Source organism: Dicentrarchus labrax, unplaced genomic scaffold (assembly GCF_905237075.1).
Source record: "Dicentrarchus labrax unplaced genomic scaffold, dlabrax2021, whole genome shotgun sequence".
Classification (NCBI taxonomy): domain Eukaryota; kingdom Metazoa; phylum Chordata; class Actinopteri; family Moronidae; genus Dicentrarchus; species Dicentrarchus labrax.
The window spans coordinates 11,961,917-11,980,994 of NW_026136711.1; the positions used below are offsets into that span (position 1 = coordinate 11,961,917).

The 19,078-nt window shown below is 40.6% G+C and overlaps 1 protein-coding gene across 2 annotated transcripts in view; it reads left to right on the forward strand.

The window, feature by feature from the left end:
• Positions 1-12,413: 12,413 nt before the first annotated feature.
• The window catches only part of cdh4 (cadherin 4, type 1, R-cadherin (retinal)), a 183,303-nt gene continuing 176,638 nt past the window's right edge, over positions 12,414-19,078 (forward strand). Inside the window, exons 1-2 of one of the 2 annotated variants that reach the window (XM_051416544.1) lie at positions 12,414-12,726; positions 13,987-14,098. In XM_051416544.1, the coding sequence (XP_051272504.1) occupies positions 12,673-12,726; positions 13,987-14,098 (166 nt within the window). In that variant the 5' untranslated portion in view covers positions 12,414-12,672. The remainder of the gene's footprint in view (positions 12,727-13,986; positions 14,099-19,078) is intronic. The other variant, XM_051416545.1, reaches the window with a different exon arrangement.

A 19,078-nucleotide genomic window follows, 5' to 3' on the forward strand; every position in this document is an offset into this window, starting at 1 on the left:
GGAAGGGAGGGTGACCCCGCTAATGGAAGAACTCATCAGTATCTGCCAGGGTAATTAGCCGAATTAGCCAATCCCCTCATCTCTGAGGTGACCCCGGTGTCGGGGTGAGCATTTGACGTGCAGAGAATCTCCGCAGCAATTACTGACTTCCAGCAGGGCTGTACCTGTTGGCCCTAATGCTTTGTTTATTCCATAACGTCGGCATGAAATGAGGCCGAACAGCTTTCAAGATCAGGGTAGATGTCATGACATCCTGATGCATTAAACAACATTAATGCTGTGACAGATAAATTAATGCCATCTTTTTAATATATTCCAGTGACTTGTCTGAGTAATAACATTTGAAAAAAATGAAATATGAAACAAAAACACGACAGTAATGGTTGTCTTAGCAACAGCTAGTCTGCACACATACTCATTCATGCATACACAAAACACACAATGACTTCCTCTTATTTGTATGTATGTGTCACATTTGTATGAAAAACAAAATCACTCTTCACTTTAGTGTTTCCTAACTTCTCTTCCAGTGAGTGGTTACAGCAGTAATGCTTTTCCTGCTTTTACAGAACTGTCTTTATTATTCAGTAGCCCTCAGTCCATTAAAGGGCATAGGAAATACTGTCTTTTTCCTCCATTACTTCTCTCTAACTCAACCTTTTCCATCTATTGTTGCTTACACATTTCACCGCCGCCTTCCCCTCCATCCCGCCAAGAGAATATTTAACCTTGGCGAGGCTCAGGGAGCAGATGGTGGGCCCTTATGTGTGTCCGGCATCATCCACAGCTAATGAAGTGATGTCTCTATAAACACCTGACAGTGGGTCAAATCAGCCTGGATATGAAAATGGCCAGTTCTGGCTGCACACAGTCGGAAACACTCCCAGTTCCTTATTGTATCCACATTGTTGTGCCAACCCGAACCAATCCTCCCAAATCAGGGCAGCCCTGCCTACTGCTGCACCTGCAACCTCATACTAACGAGCAGAGTGGGCTGTAAATGAACAAGACACATTCAGTAAATGAGCAAAGATGCGATTAACGCTACAGACACACACACTAAGTTCTGGATGAATATATCACACAAAGTAGAAAACAAAATATCATATTGGCTGGAAGGAACAGAAGGTTTTTTTCTTTCAGTTTTGGCTTGAGATTATGTCTGAAAAAGTGTTTATCGTCTCATATGCTAAGACTGGAAACTGGCATATTGACAACAGCGTGTTTTCAATAGAGAAATAGAGCTTGTATCATGGCAGACATTTTCACATGTAGCAGGAAAGTCACAGGTGTAATTAATAACATTATCAACGGTTGCATTCCTTTTATACCAATTCATATCATATTATTTAAAAGGTAATTACAAGCACCTGAATGGGAAATAACGTTCATGTCAGCCTTTCTGACACCGACAGTATCTCCGACTTGGTGAAAAGAACTACAGACGTGTCAACAAACAGTTGGCAGAATGGCTGCAAATTCACCACCGCTTGCAGTGCCATCAAAATAAAATCCAACATTAACGCCAATACAATCAGTTCAGCTCATTTAAAAGGAGGTATATGTTGTTTGTGTCTGGTTTAACCGTTTTACAAACTGATAGAAATATGTAACACAACAAAAGTAGTTTATAGACCGTTTATCTGTGTGATCTACAAGGTAATCCACATTGAAATACTCTCAATTCGGTTTAAAGGACCAGCGTGTAGGATTTAGTGGCATCTAGTGGAGACGTCTCAGATGAGAACAGGTTGTGAAGTGCGTAGAAATGAGAAATGATGGTGGCCACGAAACTTGTAAAAAATGTGACAGGCCCTATCTACAGCCAGTTCTGGGCTACTGTAGAAACATGGCAGTTCAACATGGTGGTTCAACATGGTGGTTCAACATGGAAGGCCTTGGCGTCTGTAGATAAAAATGGCTCATTCATATTTAGGTGATTATACACTAATGAAAACACATCTATGAATATTATATTTCTGCCAATACATCCTCCTAAATGTTACAGACTGAACCATCCATCCTGACCTCCTCCCACTGTTGACTCTGTCACTCTGTAATAACTTATTATATTTATTTACAAGGACTTTGAGACTTGAACATTATTATGTTATTTCGGGGCATTAGGTGAAACTACTGATTCTGTCAATTTTCTGTTGTTGTTTTGTTGTCAATTTTCACCAATGTGATTATTTAGTTCTGAGCGCATAGTTTCTGTTAGTTTCACAAAAACACTAGTTGGTTAGGTTAATGTTTGAGCTGTCATATTTTAGACCTTCAGAATTCTAATCAAATGCATTTCATCATAAGGGGTATTTTTCCTGATTTCCTGCTGACATTGTGTGAATGCAGCGTTAGTTGAGCTGGTTTCAGGTCCCCGGTATTGTGTAGACTGGGTCACTGGAATCGCTTACATTTTAAACATCATTAGTGCCATCATTAGTATTACTCATACCTGTGCCTTTTGACAAGTCAACTGACAAGCCTATTACCAGCATTTGTGTTACAGAATGAGTTCCTGGCTGTGTCCGAAATCACTCCCTCATTCACTTTTTCAGCATAATAAACACTGCACTCTTTAGTCAGTTGTAAAGTGTCAGCTTTAATTTTCACTTCTTAATTTTCACTCAAATGTGAAGCATTGCAATGTGGCATTATTAGCAAACAGGCGTTTGAAAGTACACAGCTTCATTAGTTGAGTATAACAAGTATTTATCCTTTAAACAGGTGTTACAAACAGGCTGAGAGGGTCATATATGTAGGGTATAATATATGTATACGCAGGCAAACACACAAACAAATACATTTAAATGACCCTACAATCTCCAGTAATAATTATTTATTAATTTATCTTTATATAACTCTGAACTGCTGACAGGTCATTTGTCCATGAAAATATGTTGGTTATTTTTAGAATGAATAAATAATAATCTTATAAATAAATATAATCACTTGAATTCCTATTACAATAACAAATAAATAAACAAATAAACAAATGTAATTCAAACTCCACTAGTGAACTGTTCATCTGCTGAATTAATAATGAACAGATTACAGAGGCTAACCATGCTCAACATGTGCTGGTGCAGAAGATTGTGAAGAACATTGTGGCCATACAAATCGTTGTTTTTCATGATAAAACGTTTTTGTCTACATATCTCCTGATGCAAAACAAAAGGCTATTTTGCTCATGTCTCAGAGCCATAAAGCAGAACAAACCCCTTTGGTTGATCAGGAGGTGCAGCCTTGCATCCACATTTCTTAATCGGACTGGTGGTCTGCTGAGATATCAAATTTGGAAATTTAAATTAATAGCAACCCAATTACAGCAGTCAGTCAGTCCTTTTATGAATGCTGGAAAATGCAGCGTTTGAGTGGTGACAATTGGGATTTCATCTAAAATACAGTATTATTTGACAGACAATCCTAATTCATAGTTTTACCTCGCCATGATTTCATCATGATAGGAAGATAAGCAAAGACTGTATTTAACACAAAAAGTCTGACACAGAATTGAAGCCACCATTTAGGGAAGTCTCGCCAACTCTGTGCTTTTCTCACTTTAATGTGTCTTTCCCAGGAAGAAGCATGTGATCTAAGCCAACTTTCCTTTTTCTACCGTATTCAAGTTCATCTATTTTTTTGCACCAAGCAGATTTTTATGTGTAATATCCTGTCATCATCATTGGACATGCCACAGGAGCTATACCTTTGTCCCCTTTAATTTTCAATTGGAAACAAAGCCTGGGCACAGATAATTGGCTCTTCTGCTAACAACTGCCTGTGTGCTTGCTGCTGAATTTACTGTACTGAGAACATCTTAATGACAGACCAAGTGTGTTTTTTTTTCTTTCTTTTTTCCCCCCAGATTGGTCGTACAACCACGGCCCCACCGCTGGTACCTCCCTCCTGTGCTTTAGAGATGGTAAGATAGGCAAGTGTACACCAAGAAGACTATTTGTCACTCAGCAGTAGACCGCAGACTGGGGTGTATAATTACCACTTACTGCACAATCAGCTGTCTTGTCACACCCTCACTGCCAGAACACTTCAGATTCACATTCAAATTGCTGAAGAGAGTTTTCTTTTCCTTTCACAGATTTCAAACTTTTCTTCCTTTTTTGGCATTTGCTTTCTATTTCAATCCACATTTTCCTATTCTCTCACTTATTATAGGTCTTATTGATTTAATAGCACCCTGCGTGATTTTTTGTTTGCGCATAATTTACGACTGCTTACTGATTTACATATCCCCCCCCCCCATATATCTGCCTCTTGCTCCTTCACTCTTTCCTCTCTCCACTTTGCTGCGCCAGCACTTTGATAGCGGAGTAGCTAGCGGTGGTGGTTTAATGGGAGGTGGGGGCTGCAGGCCCAGATGAGAACAGTCAATATTTCATACCCCTACCTGGAAGGAGACACAGAGGGCAGTGCAAATTCAAATAGGGTAAGATGTATGACACCCATACACAGTTTTAACCGCCAATGGGAGACGCTGCAGGAGGCTATGTGGCTGACGGCTGCTGACAGAAGGAATCTATTAATTCTAACATTTGCAATAGAACATGGTTTCAAAAAAGATGGCAACACTTGCACTATGGAAACTGAAAAATTGAATGCAAGTCACATTAGCATAAATCAAATTGTCAAACTTTTACATCTTTGAATGTATTGTGCATGTAATGCGGACATGGCTGAAAGTTTTGAATAATGCCGTTTGTGAATAGTAGCAATTTTCCCCCTCTGATCAGGTTTCAGGTGTGATTATATGCTGCTAGTTTCAAAGGTGTGTTGTAATGAAAGTGGATGGCTGTGGATGAAAGGGGTGTTCCCTTCCTCGCTGCCAAGTCCCATTCTTCCACCTGAACTCAATCAGCCATTCAGCCCATGTAGACGGAGCTTACTGTTGGTGCCTTATATTGGTTTCCATTGCCCAGAGAATAACTCAGCAATCAGTTCACACTTCTCCCCATATCCCTCTTAGGTTGGCTACATCTACTTTCTTTCAGGCCTCTGCCACTCGCAAATGAACTCCAGCCTTATCAGGGTTGAAATAGTTGTTTTGAATGATGTGATGTGATCAATTTTAGCTTGAGGATCACAAGTGAAGATGTTAATGTTGTGACCATATTCCTCGGTGCAGACTTATTTCTATGGTAATGCTTCTATTCATATGCTATTTCTAGTATTTGCTTACAGCAAATCAATAAAGGCCAATGTGCTGACTGCGTTCTGCACCAGATAAAGAATGTTGGAAACGTATGCACCAAGAATGCCATACATGCAACAATATAACAGGCTTAGATTTGACATTGTAGAAATTTTCAGGGAAACAGTCCTCCATCATAAGACTACCACTGCATAGTAAAATGGTTTTCCATCAAAGTGAAATAAATACCACCTGATGCGTGCAAATGAGAATACAGAGGATAGTGTTATGAAGTAAACAATACAATGATCTTCCCATGAAAATGATGTTAGATACACTCCTGTGAGAAAATCACATCCAATTCTCTACGCAACAATGAAAAGAGGAGCTGAGTCTATTGTACCTGTCTCTCCGTCTGGCCCCAGTTAAATGCTGCTAGTTGTGTTTGATCTCTACAGAAGCCTGCTTTTGGCGCCTTTGCAAGGCCTTGCCACTTGGGTGCTGAACTGCTTCATTCCGGTTGCCTGTGTTTGTTTGTTTAACGCCAGGCTCTGCTTTCACACAGACATAATTAAATCAAGCCTAATCCACTATTTATGCATTCTGCTTCTGAATTATTCACATAACAGTTTTATGCGTTATTGCAATTTTTTTTTGCAGAGAAATTTAGAACTTGTGTGGCTGGCGTTATTGAATAGGACTTCCCACAAGATTGCGTCTTTTATTAATTAAGCCCCCCCATGTAATACTACACAATGCAGTCATGTAAGGGCTGTGCTTGCATTTCTTTGCTTAAGCAAGTATGAATTTGCCTAATGCAACTACACAGTGTGTAATAAGAGTAATTATAGTGCCTCTAGAGAGTACATCAGCTTTCGAAGAATGTTTTTTAAACAACAAAATATCAATGCATATACACACCCACACCCACACACACACACACACACACACACACACACACACACAAACACAACAAAATATTGTGCATCCACTGTCAGTATATAGCCTCACCTAAAGCTTCTCACTTAAAAAGGAAGAATATTAATTTCTGTGTCTGTATAGTACTGCTACAGCTGTGTTGTGGGGTCAATTGAATTAACATCAGTTGGGTCTGAAGACTACAAGTTTGAAAATGAAAAGAATTGGGGGTGTAGAGTAGAGGACTGCATTGAAAGAGTGGGTGGTTTTGACTTTGCTGCGGGCGGTCAGAAAATAAACTGCAGGTCCCAGGACTTAGCTCGCGCACACCAGAAGTATGGACACGAGTCAACAAATGAAATTGAAAAAAAGATGATACATTAAGGTCATGATCCTTAAGTCCTCCCCCATCTGGGTGGATAAATGACCCAACACAGGGGCCAGATATTACTTATCCGGTCATCTACGTATATTTGAATCACCAGGTAGCGCTAGGCTAAGTGTTGTCTGGTATTAACCAATCTGTGTGATCTGGGCTGAGATTAAGAGATGACTGTCATGTTTACCGCTGCTGCTATACTTTAGCCTGTGACTGTACTCTAGCAGCCTCCCACTCAGGCTAGATCCATCAGTAGTAATGTTAACTGTCACCAGAATCATTTAGCTATTTACCACACTGACATTGAATATTCATGTATACATGAACAAGATACATTTTATATAGATGATATGCCTCAAATCTCACTGTGAAAGCTTTGTGTATTAGAACAGTTGTTTCTAGTTTCACTGTGCTCACTGTTTGTCACACTAACAACATATGTGAAAGCGCTATTCTTTTCCCAAATAGAGGGCATGGCCATGGCGTTTGGCGCTTGATGAGGTGATGCCAGTCATATGTATCACATTTATATTCAAATTGCTTCAGAATCCTGATTGGTGTATGACACCAAGGTTTTGCAACTGAGACAAGCTACTTTAAACCAATGACCGAAGAGCTCAGATAAAAACACAAACACAGAAATGTAAAAAATAACACATGTAGGACCCTGTCACTCACAGGAAGAAGCTGATAAATAAAATAGATTTTTGGGGGGCCTTTAACATTGCCAGTTTGCAAAAAATTGGCTGGCTGTATCAGTAAAATGTTCACTGACAACATATTTCCTTTGTATTCCAAGCAATAACCACTCTTGCAAAACGATATCTGCTCATACTACTGTGTTAATCACCTTTTTCCATGGTTATATTGCATACTGCAATAAGTGCAGTGAGTGGCTATTATTATTGTTGGGAAAAGACTATGGTCTTGGTTAAATATTGAAAAATCAACAGTAACTTGAAGGATGAAACATTACATACTGAATTTATTCAATTTAACCAAAACCAGATTCTTTTAACCAAAGTGCTCTTGCTTTAAGACTCAGGATGCAAACCTCAGGCTCTGGTGTCTAAGTGGTGGTACATAAATGAAGTGCTTCCTACACAAAAAAAATGTGTGATTGTGTTAAAACTAATTACTAGTATATGAATGTATATATATAGACAGAGTTGGTACCATGCAGTACATACTATAGGAACATTTTGGAAAATAATCTATTTTTATGTGACAAATACCTTGGTACAATATAAATCATGTGTGAAATATCTTGTGGGTAAGATGCCTCACAGCTTTTTTTCTCTCCACATGGGCTGCAGAAGTCTGCCAAGTGGAAACAGACATAGAGGTTAATTAGGCGGAGTAGATTCTGATGTTCCGGTTCAAATGAAAATCAAATGACATCCACCATCATCCATCACCGTCGAGCCACTCTCCATGCACCTATCAGGCAATCATGGTATATTGAAATGGCAGTCAAAAGGTTAGGGATACAGTCATCTGCAGGGGCTCATCCCTCTGTGATAAATACGGAGAACAACCCATAGCCTTGTGTCATTGCTTTTGGACCACAGTCGTATAGGCACTGATAAAAACTGACCTGCTGCCTATTGATTTCTCCCTGTTTCTACAGTCCAGTCCCTGTGGAGGCAGAAGGATCTGCTGTGCTGCAGTACTGCTGAGATATCTGTGAAGCTCACTGGAACACAGCACAGAAATATTATCTAATCTTAGCTAAATTAAAAAAAATCAGATCAAGGGTGAAATTGCTTGATATTCATTTTACATTCGTTGCCCCTCTTAAGGTGTTGTGTAAATGTTTACTTTGGTTTTTTACTGATTGATCATTTACTTCCTCTGGTCTTGAGGTATTCCTGTTGTGCTCATATCAATATTTCATTCATTCAGGAGGAGCAGGTAAAAACAGAACAGCAGTTTCTGAAAGTCCGAGAGGGTTTTGAGTTGTGGAGTTTGGGCAGAGTTTGGCTTCCTTTGTTTCTCAGTGTGCATCAATTTGATATTCATACACTGAAACCTACACCAACCTGAATCGTCTGGGAAAAAAACATTCAGAAATGATTCTTATTGTACTGTATGGCCTTTTAATACTTTATGCACTGTAGCTGTTGCCATACATTCCACTGATATTGTGTGGATTGCAGGAAAACATGATTCTAGCGCAGTCACATAGAGTCTGGGAAAAAAAAGATAAAGTCTCAATAAAATTCATGTCTTACATGGTCACTGAAATCATTTAAGAGGCATCCTGCCAGCTGCTGTGATATTGTTTTCCTTTGAATCATCTGTGTCATTGAAAAACCTGAAAAGCATCCAAATATCTCAGAAATGCTTTGCAACCCGACACATTTTTGAAATGCTATTTTCTCCTCTTTCTGAGAACTAGAGTAAATGAATCTGGAGAGTTTTTTTTTTATTGTCACATAACTCTGGAGATGTCTGTGAAGTTTTCTCCTTGGTCAGCAGTGAGGAAAGTTTCACATTGATGGCACGTCACACTGCTTCCCTGCACTGTTGACAACGCTGCAATAGTTGCATCACGAGTGGCGTCGCTGTGAACACGGCGTTGATGACTGCCTTTGACACCTTGTGAATGTATCTGTTCAAAGCTAAATTCACAAATACAGATTCTGTCCCACTGTGCATTCATGGGGATAACATGATGTGTACAGTAGACCTAATAATTATCTGTTCAAGTGTGATATCAATTCTTTAGGTACTCATCTGATCAGCTACATTCATCTGCTTGGCAGGCTTAATAATAGTAATGAGTAATGAGCAGACAGACATGACAAATTATCTACAGAGCACCTATACAATGGGCTCTAAAACATGCAAACAATTAGACTACAAGGAATTGCAATTGATAAAATATCATATGTATATGTACTATCATGAAATAACCTTTCCTGTGTAAAACAAAGTACAAATGGTACAACAACACACCCTTACTCCCTTTTACTAGTTCGACACTTGTCAGTGAATGTGAGCCTGTTTGATAACACAAATGCCCAGACAACATCAACACAGAGCTAAAGTGTTCAACACACATAAAACTGAGATGTGTTATATGACTTTGGTCCAGTGAGTAATTAGAAGCGTTAATTAGAATTATCAGGAAAAAAATGAGTTTCAGTCGTGTTTTTGTTCTACTTCCACTAATCTGGCTCTCAACATCTCTTACAATTTCAAATATGTAAGGTCTAAAGTATGATAGCTCAAACTGTAACCCAACCAACCAGTGAACTCTGGGCGGGTCAGTAGTTTCAGCTAGTGCCCCAAAACAACATACACCGATCAGCCATAACATTATGAGCACTGTTAATGGTCATAATGTTAGTGAATAACACTGATTCTCTGGTTATCATGGCACCTGTCAGTGGGTGGGATATATCAGGCAGTAAGTGAACATTTTGTCCTCAAGTGTTCCCGGTTTGCAGTGGTCAGTACCTATCAGAAGTGGTCCAAAGAACCAGAGACAGGGTTATGGGTGACCAAGGCTCATTGATTAGACCTACACACTGGGCCTTTAATACGATCACTGTTTGTTTCCTGTTTTCTACCAACACTTAACACTGGTTTCTTTTCTTCTGCTTTATTATCACAGTCTCAAACCCTAACCATGTGGTTATTACTTTAACGATGACACTGAAGGTCCCTTAACCATAAGAAAGGAGTAACTTTAACCCAAACTACATTTACCTAACCTTAACTATAAATACACATTTTAACCCCAAAACAAGATCTTTCCCAAAAACTAACAAGTTGTTTTTGTGCCTAAACCTAAGCAAACCTTAACCACAGAGTTGTCACTATAAAACTGATTTATTTTTCAACTGTGACTTCTAAACGCTTTGGAAACCGTGGACCACTGATATCCTCTGAAAGGGTTAAAGCTAAGCTAAGTGTCATGAAAATAAATATTCAGTATGTTGAATATCTTTCTTAATTATTATTACAAAGTGGTTGTGTACTGGTTGGCCTTAATTTGTTCAAGCAGGATCATTAAATTCCCAATGAGCCCTTACAAGTTTGGAGTCTTGGTGCTGTTGTAAATATGCAGTTCTTAAAACAAAATGTAAATGAAAATATTGTCATTTAATACATTTGGCCTATGGTGTCGACCAAGCCAAACAAAAAGAGATACAGAGAGAGAAAGAAGTTAGGAGGTGCTTGGGAGAAATGTATAACTCTTCACAAATTACTACACTAGAAGAGAAAAGGGAATTCATGAAATAGCAAATGGAAAGTAGAATTTGTCAGCCAGTGTAGTGTATGGGTAAGGTGTTCTTACAGTAACGTTTTTCCCCGCTATAAAAAGAGAACTGGGACCCATTTTGTGAGATTTGTTTAATAATTCAGCACAGCCTTAAACCAATTCACTTCAAGTGCCCAGATGGTATTTTTATTAGGCAAATGCTCGATACTTGAGAGGAATAATTTACTTGCGTTCCGAAACTGGCAGGGTACCTTTGAGCCACGCGAAATTTACTGAGCAGAGAATCAGTCGGGCTGTTCTTCAGGGTACTAATTCAGCAAAACAATAATTTCATGAATATCATTGTGTTTGTGCTCCCGTGGGGGGGGGGGATCCAGCCACGGTCACTTTCTGCACTCTGTTGTTAAAGTTAAAACAGCATGTGCAAGGCCTGCTCTAACCTCTGAATGCAGGGAAATATGGTAGCACAGCCGGTAACTTGAGGACATGCCATATTCAGCACACTCAGACGTTTTCTTTACTCTGACCTCTTTCACAATCTTAATCCTCCTTCCTGTCAACAGCTGGTCCCATATGAGGAAATGACAGAGATGTGACATTATTTATAAGATCCATTGTTTATTGTGCGAGGCGTGAGTTTTAAATCCTTGTCATACAGTTCCTCTGTCAAGTTTTCCAGGGTGTAATAAAAGCAGAAGCACGATGCCCTGAAGAGAGATGAGTGGAGTGAATTTCTGATATCTCTGACCTTACAAAATCCTGCCCTCTGGACAGAAACACCCACTGAGCTGTAGTCAACGAGACTAGGAGTACTTCTTAATTATCAGCCTCAAGCAGTTTATTTTGAAGACACAGTTTAAAGAAAAGAAACTGTGAAAAAAATAGACTATTTTTTCAATACTGAAGGAGTTAGTGGTGAAAATAAGGCAGCAAAGTGAATGGCAGTGATGGGGGCAGACACTGTGTTGATTGACACTGCAATACTGTTCTATTCCTTTTGATGGGATTAAATTGTCATGACCTCTCAGATATGGAAATTGAGGCACTGATCAGAGGCTGTGGAAATGTCAACATTATTAAATTGTGAGACCAGTTAAAGGCACAGTTCACACTTTTCCCAGGTTAGTGTACAGAAACTGTACATTTAGGAACCTGCTATATTTTTTATTTGAGTTTTAATACCGAGTCTCAAATTGTATTTTCCAAAACCTTTTCCAAGACCTTTAGTCATGGTTATACGTGCTTTTCTTACAGCTCAGTGATAGGCAGCTCAGATAGTGGCAGAAAATTCCTCACATAACAATCAATAGAATAATCTCACATCGGCTGAATATTAGACCAAATGATCTGGAAAAAAATGACATATTTCCTGTGGATCATCACACAGGCTGCTGATTCTCTGGACTTTATTCCAACTGATCGTTACATTCACCATCACAGTCTGATCCCGCAGTAGTCTATCATAGCAGCTTTAATAAAAAGCTAATAACTCGGCAGCTCTTGCCGTATACTTATACCGTGGATCAGGGGCAGAGGGGGTAACTGGGGTGTGAAATAGACTCCAGTTAGCTGATGGACACATGAAAAGCCTCGGATGGTTGGTCGTCACTCACACCGCCAGACCCGCCTTTGCTCCATCAGAAGTTAAAATATGAATCTAAATAGACTGGAAAATGCATTTTTCTCCCAATAGCTCCCAGAAGTGAACGGGGCACCAGCACAGGGAGTCATTTGAAGCGCAGATGCACTCTGCTATGCCTGCTCCGCCGTGGCAGTAGGAGGGGTCGTAGTGACGCTGTTATCCAATGGGCACAGGCTTCCTCTGGACTGAGCGCAGCATCTTTCTCAGCGGCACTTTTGCGCCAGACAAGTAGGGACGGTCTCTCACTCAGCACCCGAGAAGAACACACAGGGCTCCGGGAATTACTGAGGTGTATTTGGCGAAGAAGACTCATCTCTTCTCCCTTTTTTTTCTAACGCGGTTTTGCAAAGATGAACGTTGGCTGCGTCATCCTGGCGTGCACCTTACTTGTGGGCGCATCCTCGGTAAGATGAGTTAATTTCTACACGTCTTTTCGGCTAATTGTGCTGTGGAAGTGCTGCACTGCTGTAGTGCTCATACTTGGGCTTTGCAGCGCGCTGCAGGAGCCCTCGAAAGTGACTGTGAGAGGCTCACTTTCCCCCCTGCAGCGTTGCGTTAAAGGCAACATGATGCGTGTAATCGAGCTTAATACGGCGACGTTTAAGGTCAAGAATATTTTTGTCTTTAGTGTGGTGTAAAAAGTCACCGGCAACTCTCTTCGTTTGTGTCTCTCCACCCTCTCCGCTAAAGAAACTGCAGTGCATTATTGCAGAGGACAGTGGTTTCTGGAGGGGCTTCTCGTTCTGTTAGCTGCGATCAACTTCGTTTACGCACGTTTACGCACTATCATTTCTCCTTTTTTACATTTATTATTATATATATATTATTAATAGCTCAGTTGACTACTTGGTTATTTGGTTTGGTGCTTGTTTAATGAGAATGATTTAAAGAGCAAATATGCAATTAGGAATAGCTTTCCTTACTTTATTTCCAAACTTGCAATGCTCTTTAAATCAGACTTATTTCCCCAACAAATAATAAATGCAGTGGTTGTTGAGCTTCCTTGATGTGCAGTCAGTGAAATGTTGAGTTGCCTATATTATGCAACAAAGTGCAATATGTTTTCTTTATAAAACCACAATTCATGTGATGAAAGAGGTGTATTGCTGTAAGTGCACTCTGTGAAGAAGGAAATGCCTGCTGGAAGCACTGTGTGCCTGCAACTGCTTATACATCAACAGTATGATTTAACGCATTTTGCCTCTCTCTTTGGTCTCTTTCACACATGCACACACTCTGTGCTCCCCTGCTCTCATGCTCAAGTCAGCATGCAGTATATATGTTTAGGTTGCACATTTACTGTCCACAGTCATCATCTTTATAATGGTCATTCCATTATCATAGCTTTCATCATTTTTATGTCATTCAGCACATAATTATTTTGATGATGACATCTGTAATGGTAATGGTAATGATGATTGTCATCATTAAGATCATTTATTCACTCTTTTTTCAGTATTTCTGTGTCTTAAGCCCCAGATGTAGATTTCCACATTGTAATGGCTCCAAGTGCAGCCTGCTGTAGTCTGAAGCAAACCACTCACTGTAGCCAGAGAGGCTGTGAGGTTGAATATCAGTGTGAAAAGGCTGTGAAATCAGCTTGTAACCCTGTGGCCGCAAGTCAATTTGCCATGCTTAACAGGCCGTCTTGTTTTATTCCTCAGGGGAGTAAGGCAAGCCAGCCCCTCAAACCCCCATGCAGACCAGGCTTCTCCCAGAACTTCTACACAGTGATTGTCTCGAGAGATGTGCTGCACGGCCAGAGCATTCTCAAAGGTAAGTCTGCGCTGCTGGATTTCAGTTAGCGACTGATGGTATTTTTCTCTCCTCTGCCCAGATGTGTCCTGAACCTCATAGTGTGATTGAGTGAGTAAGTGTATGTGTGTGCAGGGTGGGTGGGTGGTGCATATATATTATTGTACGTGGCTCTCCATCACTCCTCAAGAAGGTCAGAACACTCTCTGGTTGTGGCTGTGCAACATAAGCACGCACATGTATATATCCAAGCAGAAAGATCCAGTTGTGATTCAGCTTGGGTTGAAAAAAATCTTGCAATGTGATTAAACAATGTGTGACAGCAATTAATGTGACAGCAGGTGTGTAAGGCACTCTGTTCAGGAGTTGTCATTTGATATGGAGTTTCATTGATGAATGAACACCTAAATTACACTGACTGCAAAAAAACAACAACAATGCATTTCTTATTTTTTGATTGACTAAGCAGCAGGCAGACTCATTTAAATGGCCTGCTGCCTACTCTGCATGTTTGCAGCTGGAAGCCCAAAACTTTTATTTTATTCCCAGTTGTTCCTTGTAATACATTTTCCAGCCCTTTTATTCTTTCTGTTTTTCAGAGGAATTCAATTCTGTTTTCATTCGCTCCATTTCTTTTCAGAGCAGGCAGTGTACTGAATCTACTGTGAGGTTCATCTCCTGCCATCTGAAATTATGCTGTAGTTTCTTCAGCGTGTCTCTTCTATTTGCGGGTGGATCTTTGTCATAATGGGAAAAAAATCTCACCTCACTCACATCCCAGGAACCCAAATAGGGACCCTAATTGCTTCTATAACATAGACCATGTTATATCTAAACCTCTAAACTACAACTGCAGCATGAAGAAATTACTGCCAGGATGAGGAGTGCTTCAGTATTTTGCAGATTTTCATATCTAGCTGATTCGGTGCTATAAAAGTAGAGGGGCTTGGGCCCAATATCCAGCATCCTCCTAATATTTCTTTCTCTTTTCTTTCTTTCCTCTAACCCACTCTACTATGTTACTCACACTTGGGGGAAACGTCTCAACAGCAGTGTACAATGAGCTTAGCTCTCCCCTGACACTTTTATATTATTGCTTTTATAGCCAAATATTTGTCTATTGTAACGTGAAATGCTATTTGCCAGGAGGAAATGGCATTCTCATTCTAACAGCTGTTTGAGCATTTTACGCCTGTGAGCAAAACAATTGAATTATTCTGGAGGTTATTTTGTTATTTAGCAGGCTGACAAGGACAGTGCAGCCGGTCAGTGGGGAGCGAGTTTGCCTGAAGGGGCTTGGGGCTCAAGGTTTCTGCCTGTTTGGAAATGGGCTGTGGTGTCCTCACTGACCCAAGCAGTGTTACCAGAGGGTGATGTGATGTGTGACAGATAATGTATGTTGGTTCCTCGTCTGTTATGTGCCGTGTTATATGCACATGTTTCTCGGGCGGGGACATGTCCTGGTGTACATATTAGATGCCAATGCTTCAGTTAAAAAAATGTTACGTTTAAGCTCAAGCTCAACTGTATCAATTTGATATATCGGTAGCTTAAGTGCTACATCACCTCCAGCTTTGATCCCATATTACCTTTGCTTCCAGTCTCTTGCTTTCATTTGGTCTGTCTATGTGTTTGTTCTTTGTGAAAATCAATCTGGGAGCCGTGCTGTCCTCCCAACTGGCCACTCAAAGGGATACACTGGGCTGCAACAGCTTACGTCCTCATGCGATGATGAATGTGCAGTGGCTAGCCTCACTGAAGGTCTGTTTTCTATACAGTGGGACACAAAGTGGGAGGAAGCCTTTAATACTAACGCCACAATATGTATAACCTGAAACTGTCACTTTCCAAGAAAATGAATGTGCCTGGGATGAGATGAGGGAGGGTCTGGGATGCTCCAGAGCTGGCTAGGGGGTTGCTGGACCGCTGTGGGCCTTGGCTGTTGTCTCCCCCGAGAGATGGACAGTGAGCGATGGGGGGAGGACTAAAAAGCTGTGGCCCAGCAGGTGCAGTATGATCCAGGCCTCTGTTTCCAGTCGCTGAACAATGTGTGGACTGCAGCTCTTTTCATGCTGAGGTAGAAGGGGGAGTTGTTTTTCTGATATTTTATTGTTTTGATGGTGTGTGGGTAGTTTAGGAGTGACTAATCTGACAATCTGAGTTAATTGGATGTGTTAGAAATCTTTTGCCTGTTGCTATAGCTGTAAATGCCTGGTTGTCACTGTCATTTTCCAAGGCACCGAAGTGTAGTATTGTAAATGTTTGAATGCGTTACCTTTATGGAGACTTTACACTTTGCATTTTTTATTGTCTGGCTTCATCGTTATCTGGAAAGATAAGATAAGATATATGGGGGGATCTTTAAGCCTGTTAACATTTAACAGTGAACGCGAAGCAGGGATGTTGCATAGTTGAATCCATTAAATCCCTGGGCTATTAGAGTACTGCAACCTGCATTTTTTCCTGCATTACTTCACAAAAACGCAGATAACAAAAATAAAAAAAAGCATTTCACATATGGCAGTAATGTTTTTTTCTTTTTAACAATTTCATAACCCTGCAGATCAACTCATAACGGGTCCCAACGACCATGTTGGTAACAACCTGGAACATAAACTTGGAGATATATGTTTTTCACTGGACAGAGGGAAAAATGATATAAATGGAAACTGATGCCATGGCATGACTTTGAAAATGGTTAGTAGTGATTTGAATGACAGTAAATAGGTAGTAAATACACAACATTTTGATTAAACACTGGTATGGTCCTTTAACTGTACTTCGTTTCTATAGTGGCCCCTGTAGGTAAAGTGAAGTGTCTGATCGAGACTTGAAAGGTCATTTTTGAATTGTAAAGCATCATTCAGTGCCCCCTTTGGTCATTCATCGCTGGCTTTATAGGTTAAAAAGGCTGTTATGGCTTTGTGGTTGACCGTTAAAGACCTTTGTTTAACTAACTCACGAATCTCTGTGCTGTCGCTAAGTTGTGCTGAATAAATCATCCCATGCTCCCATGGAGATGTTTGTCTGAGAGCTGGGTCAGGATTGGAGGAAAGAGGCTGTGGCACACAGGCAGGCAGACAGCCTGGCCTTGAGTCGCGGTCCGTGCAGATTCCCGCTGTGGGCAGATAAGCCATGAAAAGAAATATTCCAGTGATTGCACATCGCTGTGTAAACCATCACCTCGCTCCAAGAGCCGGAACAGACACCTAGGAACACGGACAAGGGGATGTGGCCTCAGCACAAAAGAAATTGATTTGAAATACAGTTCAGTCAGGATAGTGTCTCTTTAAGTCACTGTCAATGCATATTTGAAATTGCAGCAGTGATGAGTTTCACCTTTTGCCCCTCGCTGGTCCTGAGAGACAGTGAACAACTGCTCTGTGTGATTTAGATGCCTTTATGTTGCCAATATTTTGTGACAAAGAAAAGGACTTTGATGGATTTATTGGAATGCAGAAACCTTGTTTTTGGAGAAAAAAATGATTTCAGCTTTTCAATAGCAGGTTTTAGAAATGCAGCAGAGGGTGATTTTGTTGTGGGCAAATGAGAAAAAAAATAATGATGATAACTTAATGTTTTCTGGCAGAGAGCATCACAAGAGATGTGTGTAGTCCTTAACCAATATCTTTTCTTAAAGCCTGTGCTTTGCCACTTAGACTCCACGCTGCCATCTCAAAGAGAATTGACTTGTTTTTCTTTTCAGTCCCTTGTTGTCTCTTGAATCACAGGAGATGAACTTGCTCTATGAAAAAATAATCTACAATTGGGTGTTTTTCCCTTGCTTCTTCTTTAATTCCAGGGCTTTTAATTTAAAATGGGGTCTTTCTGTTGCAGTTATTTTATAACTACTGCGGTCCACACAGGGAAAAAAAATGTACACTCTGTACTTTAATCTAAAAGATTAATTTAAGGAAGATCGTGCCTCCATCAGCTATGCGCTTTCGGCATGGATTTCCTATTGTTTAATTCCATCTCTAAAAGTTACACATCCAAAGTGACTTGTAACATGACCCCAATTAGACTACAGCAGGGAGAATCTGGCAAGGAGCCATATCTGCTTTGAAACAGTCGGCTCGGTGTTCGCTCTGCTGTGGAGAACGTCTGACTCCTAACCTACTATCGAAAGTGACAGGGCTTTCATAAGTACGTCCAGACCCAAGAACTGGGGGGTGGGTGGGGTGGGGTGGGATTATGTTTCCAGGCATTTGATAAGCGGGATGCCATTTTCCTACTGACTCACCAACGTCTCTCTTGTCCTCCAGAGAGTCTTTCATCTCTGCAGCCAGGACCTGCAGTCTGTGGCGAGCTGATAGAATACAGGTGTAGAAGATGAGCCACATCATTTCTCTTTATCTCGCCCGCCTTCTTACCAAACCAAGCTACGCTCCTATATCCCTCAAACTCCCTACAACATGACATACATGCTGAGCCAATTCCATCAAGCAAACCACCCAAGATATAGTACATGCCACGGCACAATGCTTTTCATCCTGTTTTGTAGTCATTTCCTCAGTGGGGGTAGTAAGTAAAAAAGGGGGTTTGATAGATGGGAAACCGGCTGTCAGCAAAAATATTATTGCCTCTTGTCAGGGCTTCCATGTGAATTTTATTAGTTCTAGTGCACTGATCTTGGCTGAGCTCCTCTCACTGTGTACTGGTATTAGCTATAGTCTGATGCTTGGTCTGTGGGTCATGGCATGTGCTCTCATGGAGTTTCATTACAACACAGATAGTTTCATTGCTTTCCCATCTGGTGCCCACTGAGAGACAGACATGATTCATCTCGACCTCCTTGCATTTTAGGCGGTGAGAAGCTGTAAGAAATGAACGCAGCGCTCCTAGACTCTCTGCTGCATTTTTAAAAGCACCATGCACGGTGTCTGTTTGCACTCTACAGGGTGAGATTATGCAGTAGATCTACATTTCCTGACAAAATAGAGGTGAGCTAATTGTGCCCTGAATTCTGACCTTCAAACGGAGCTAGCCGTGATATTATCA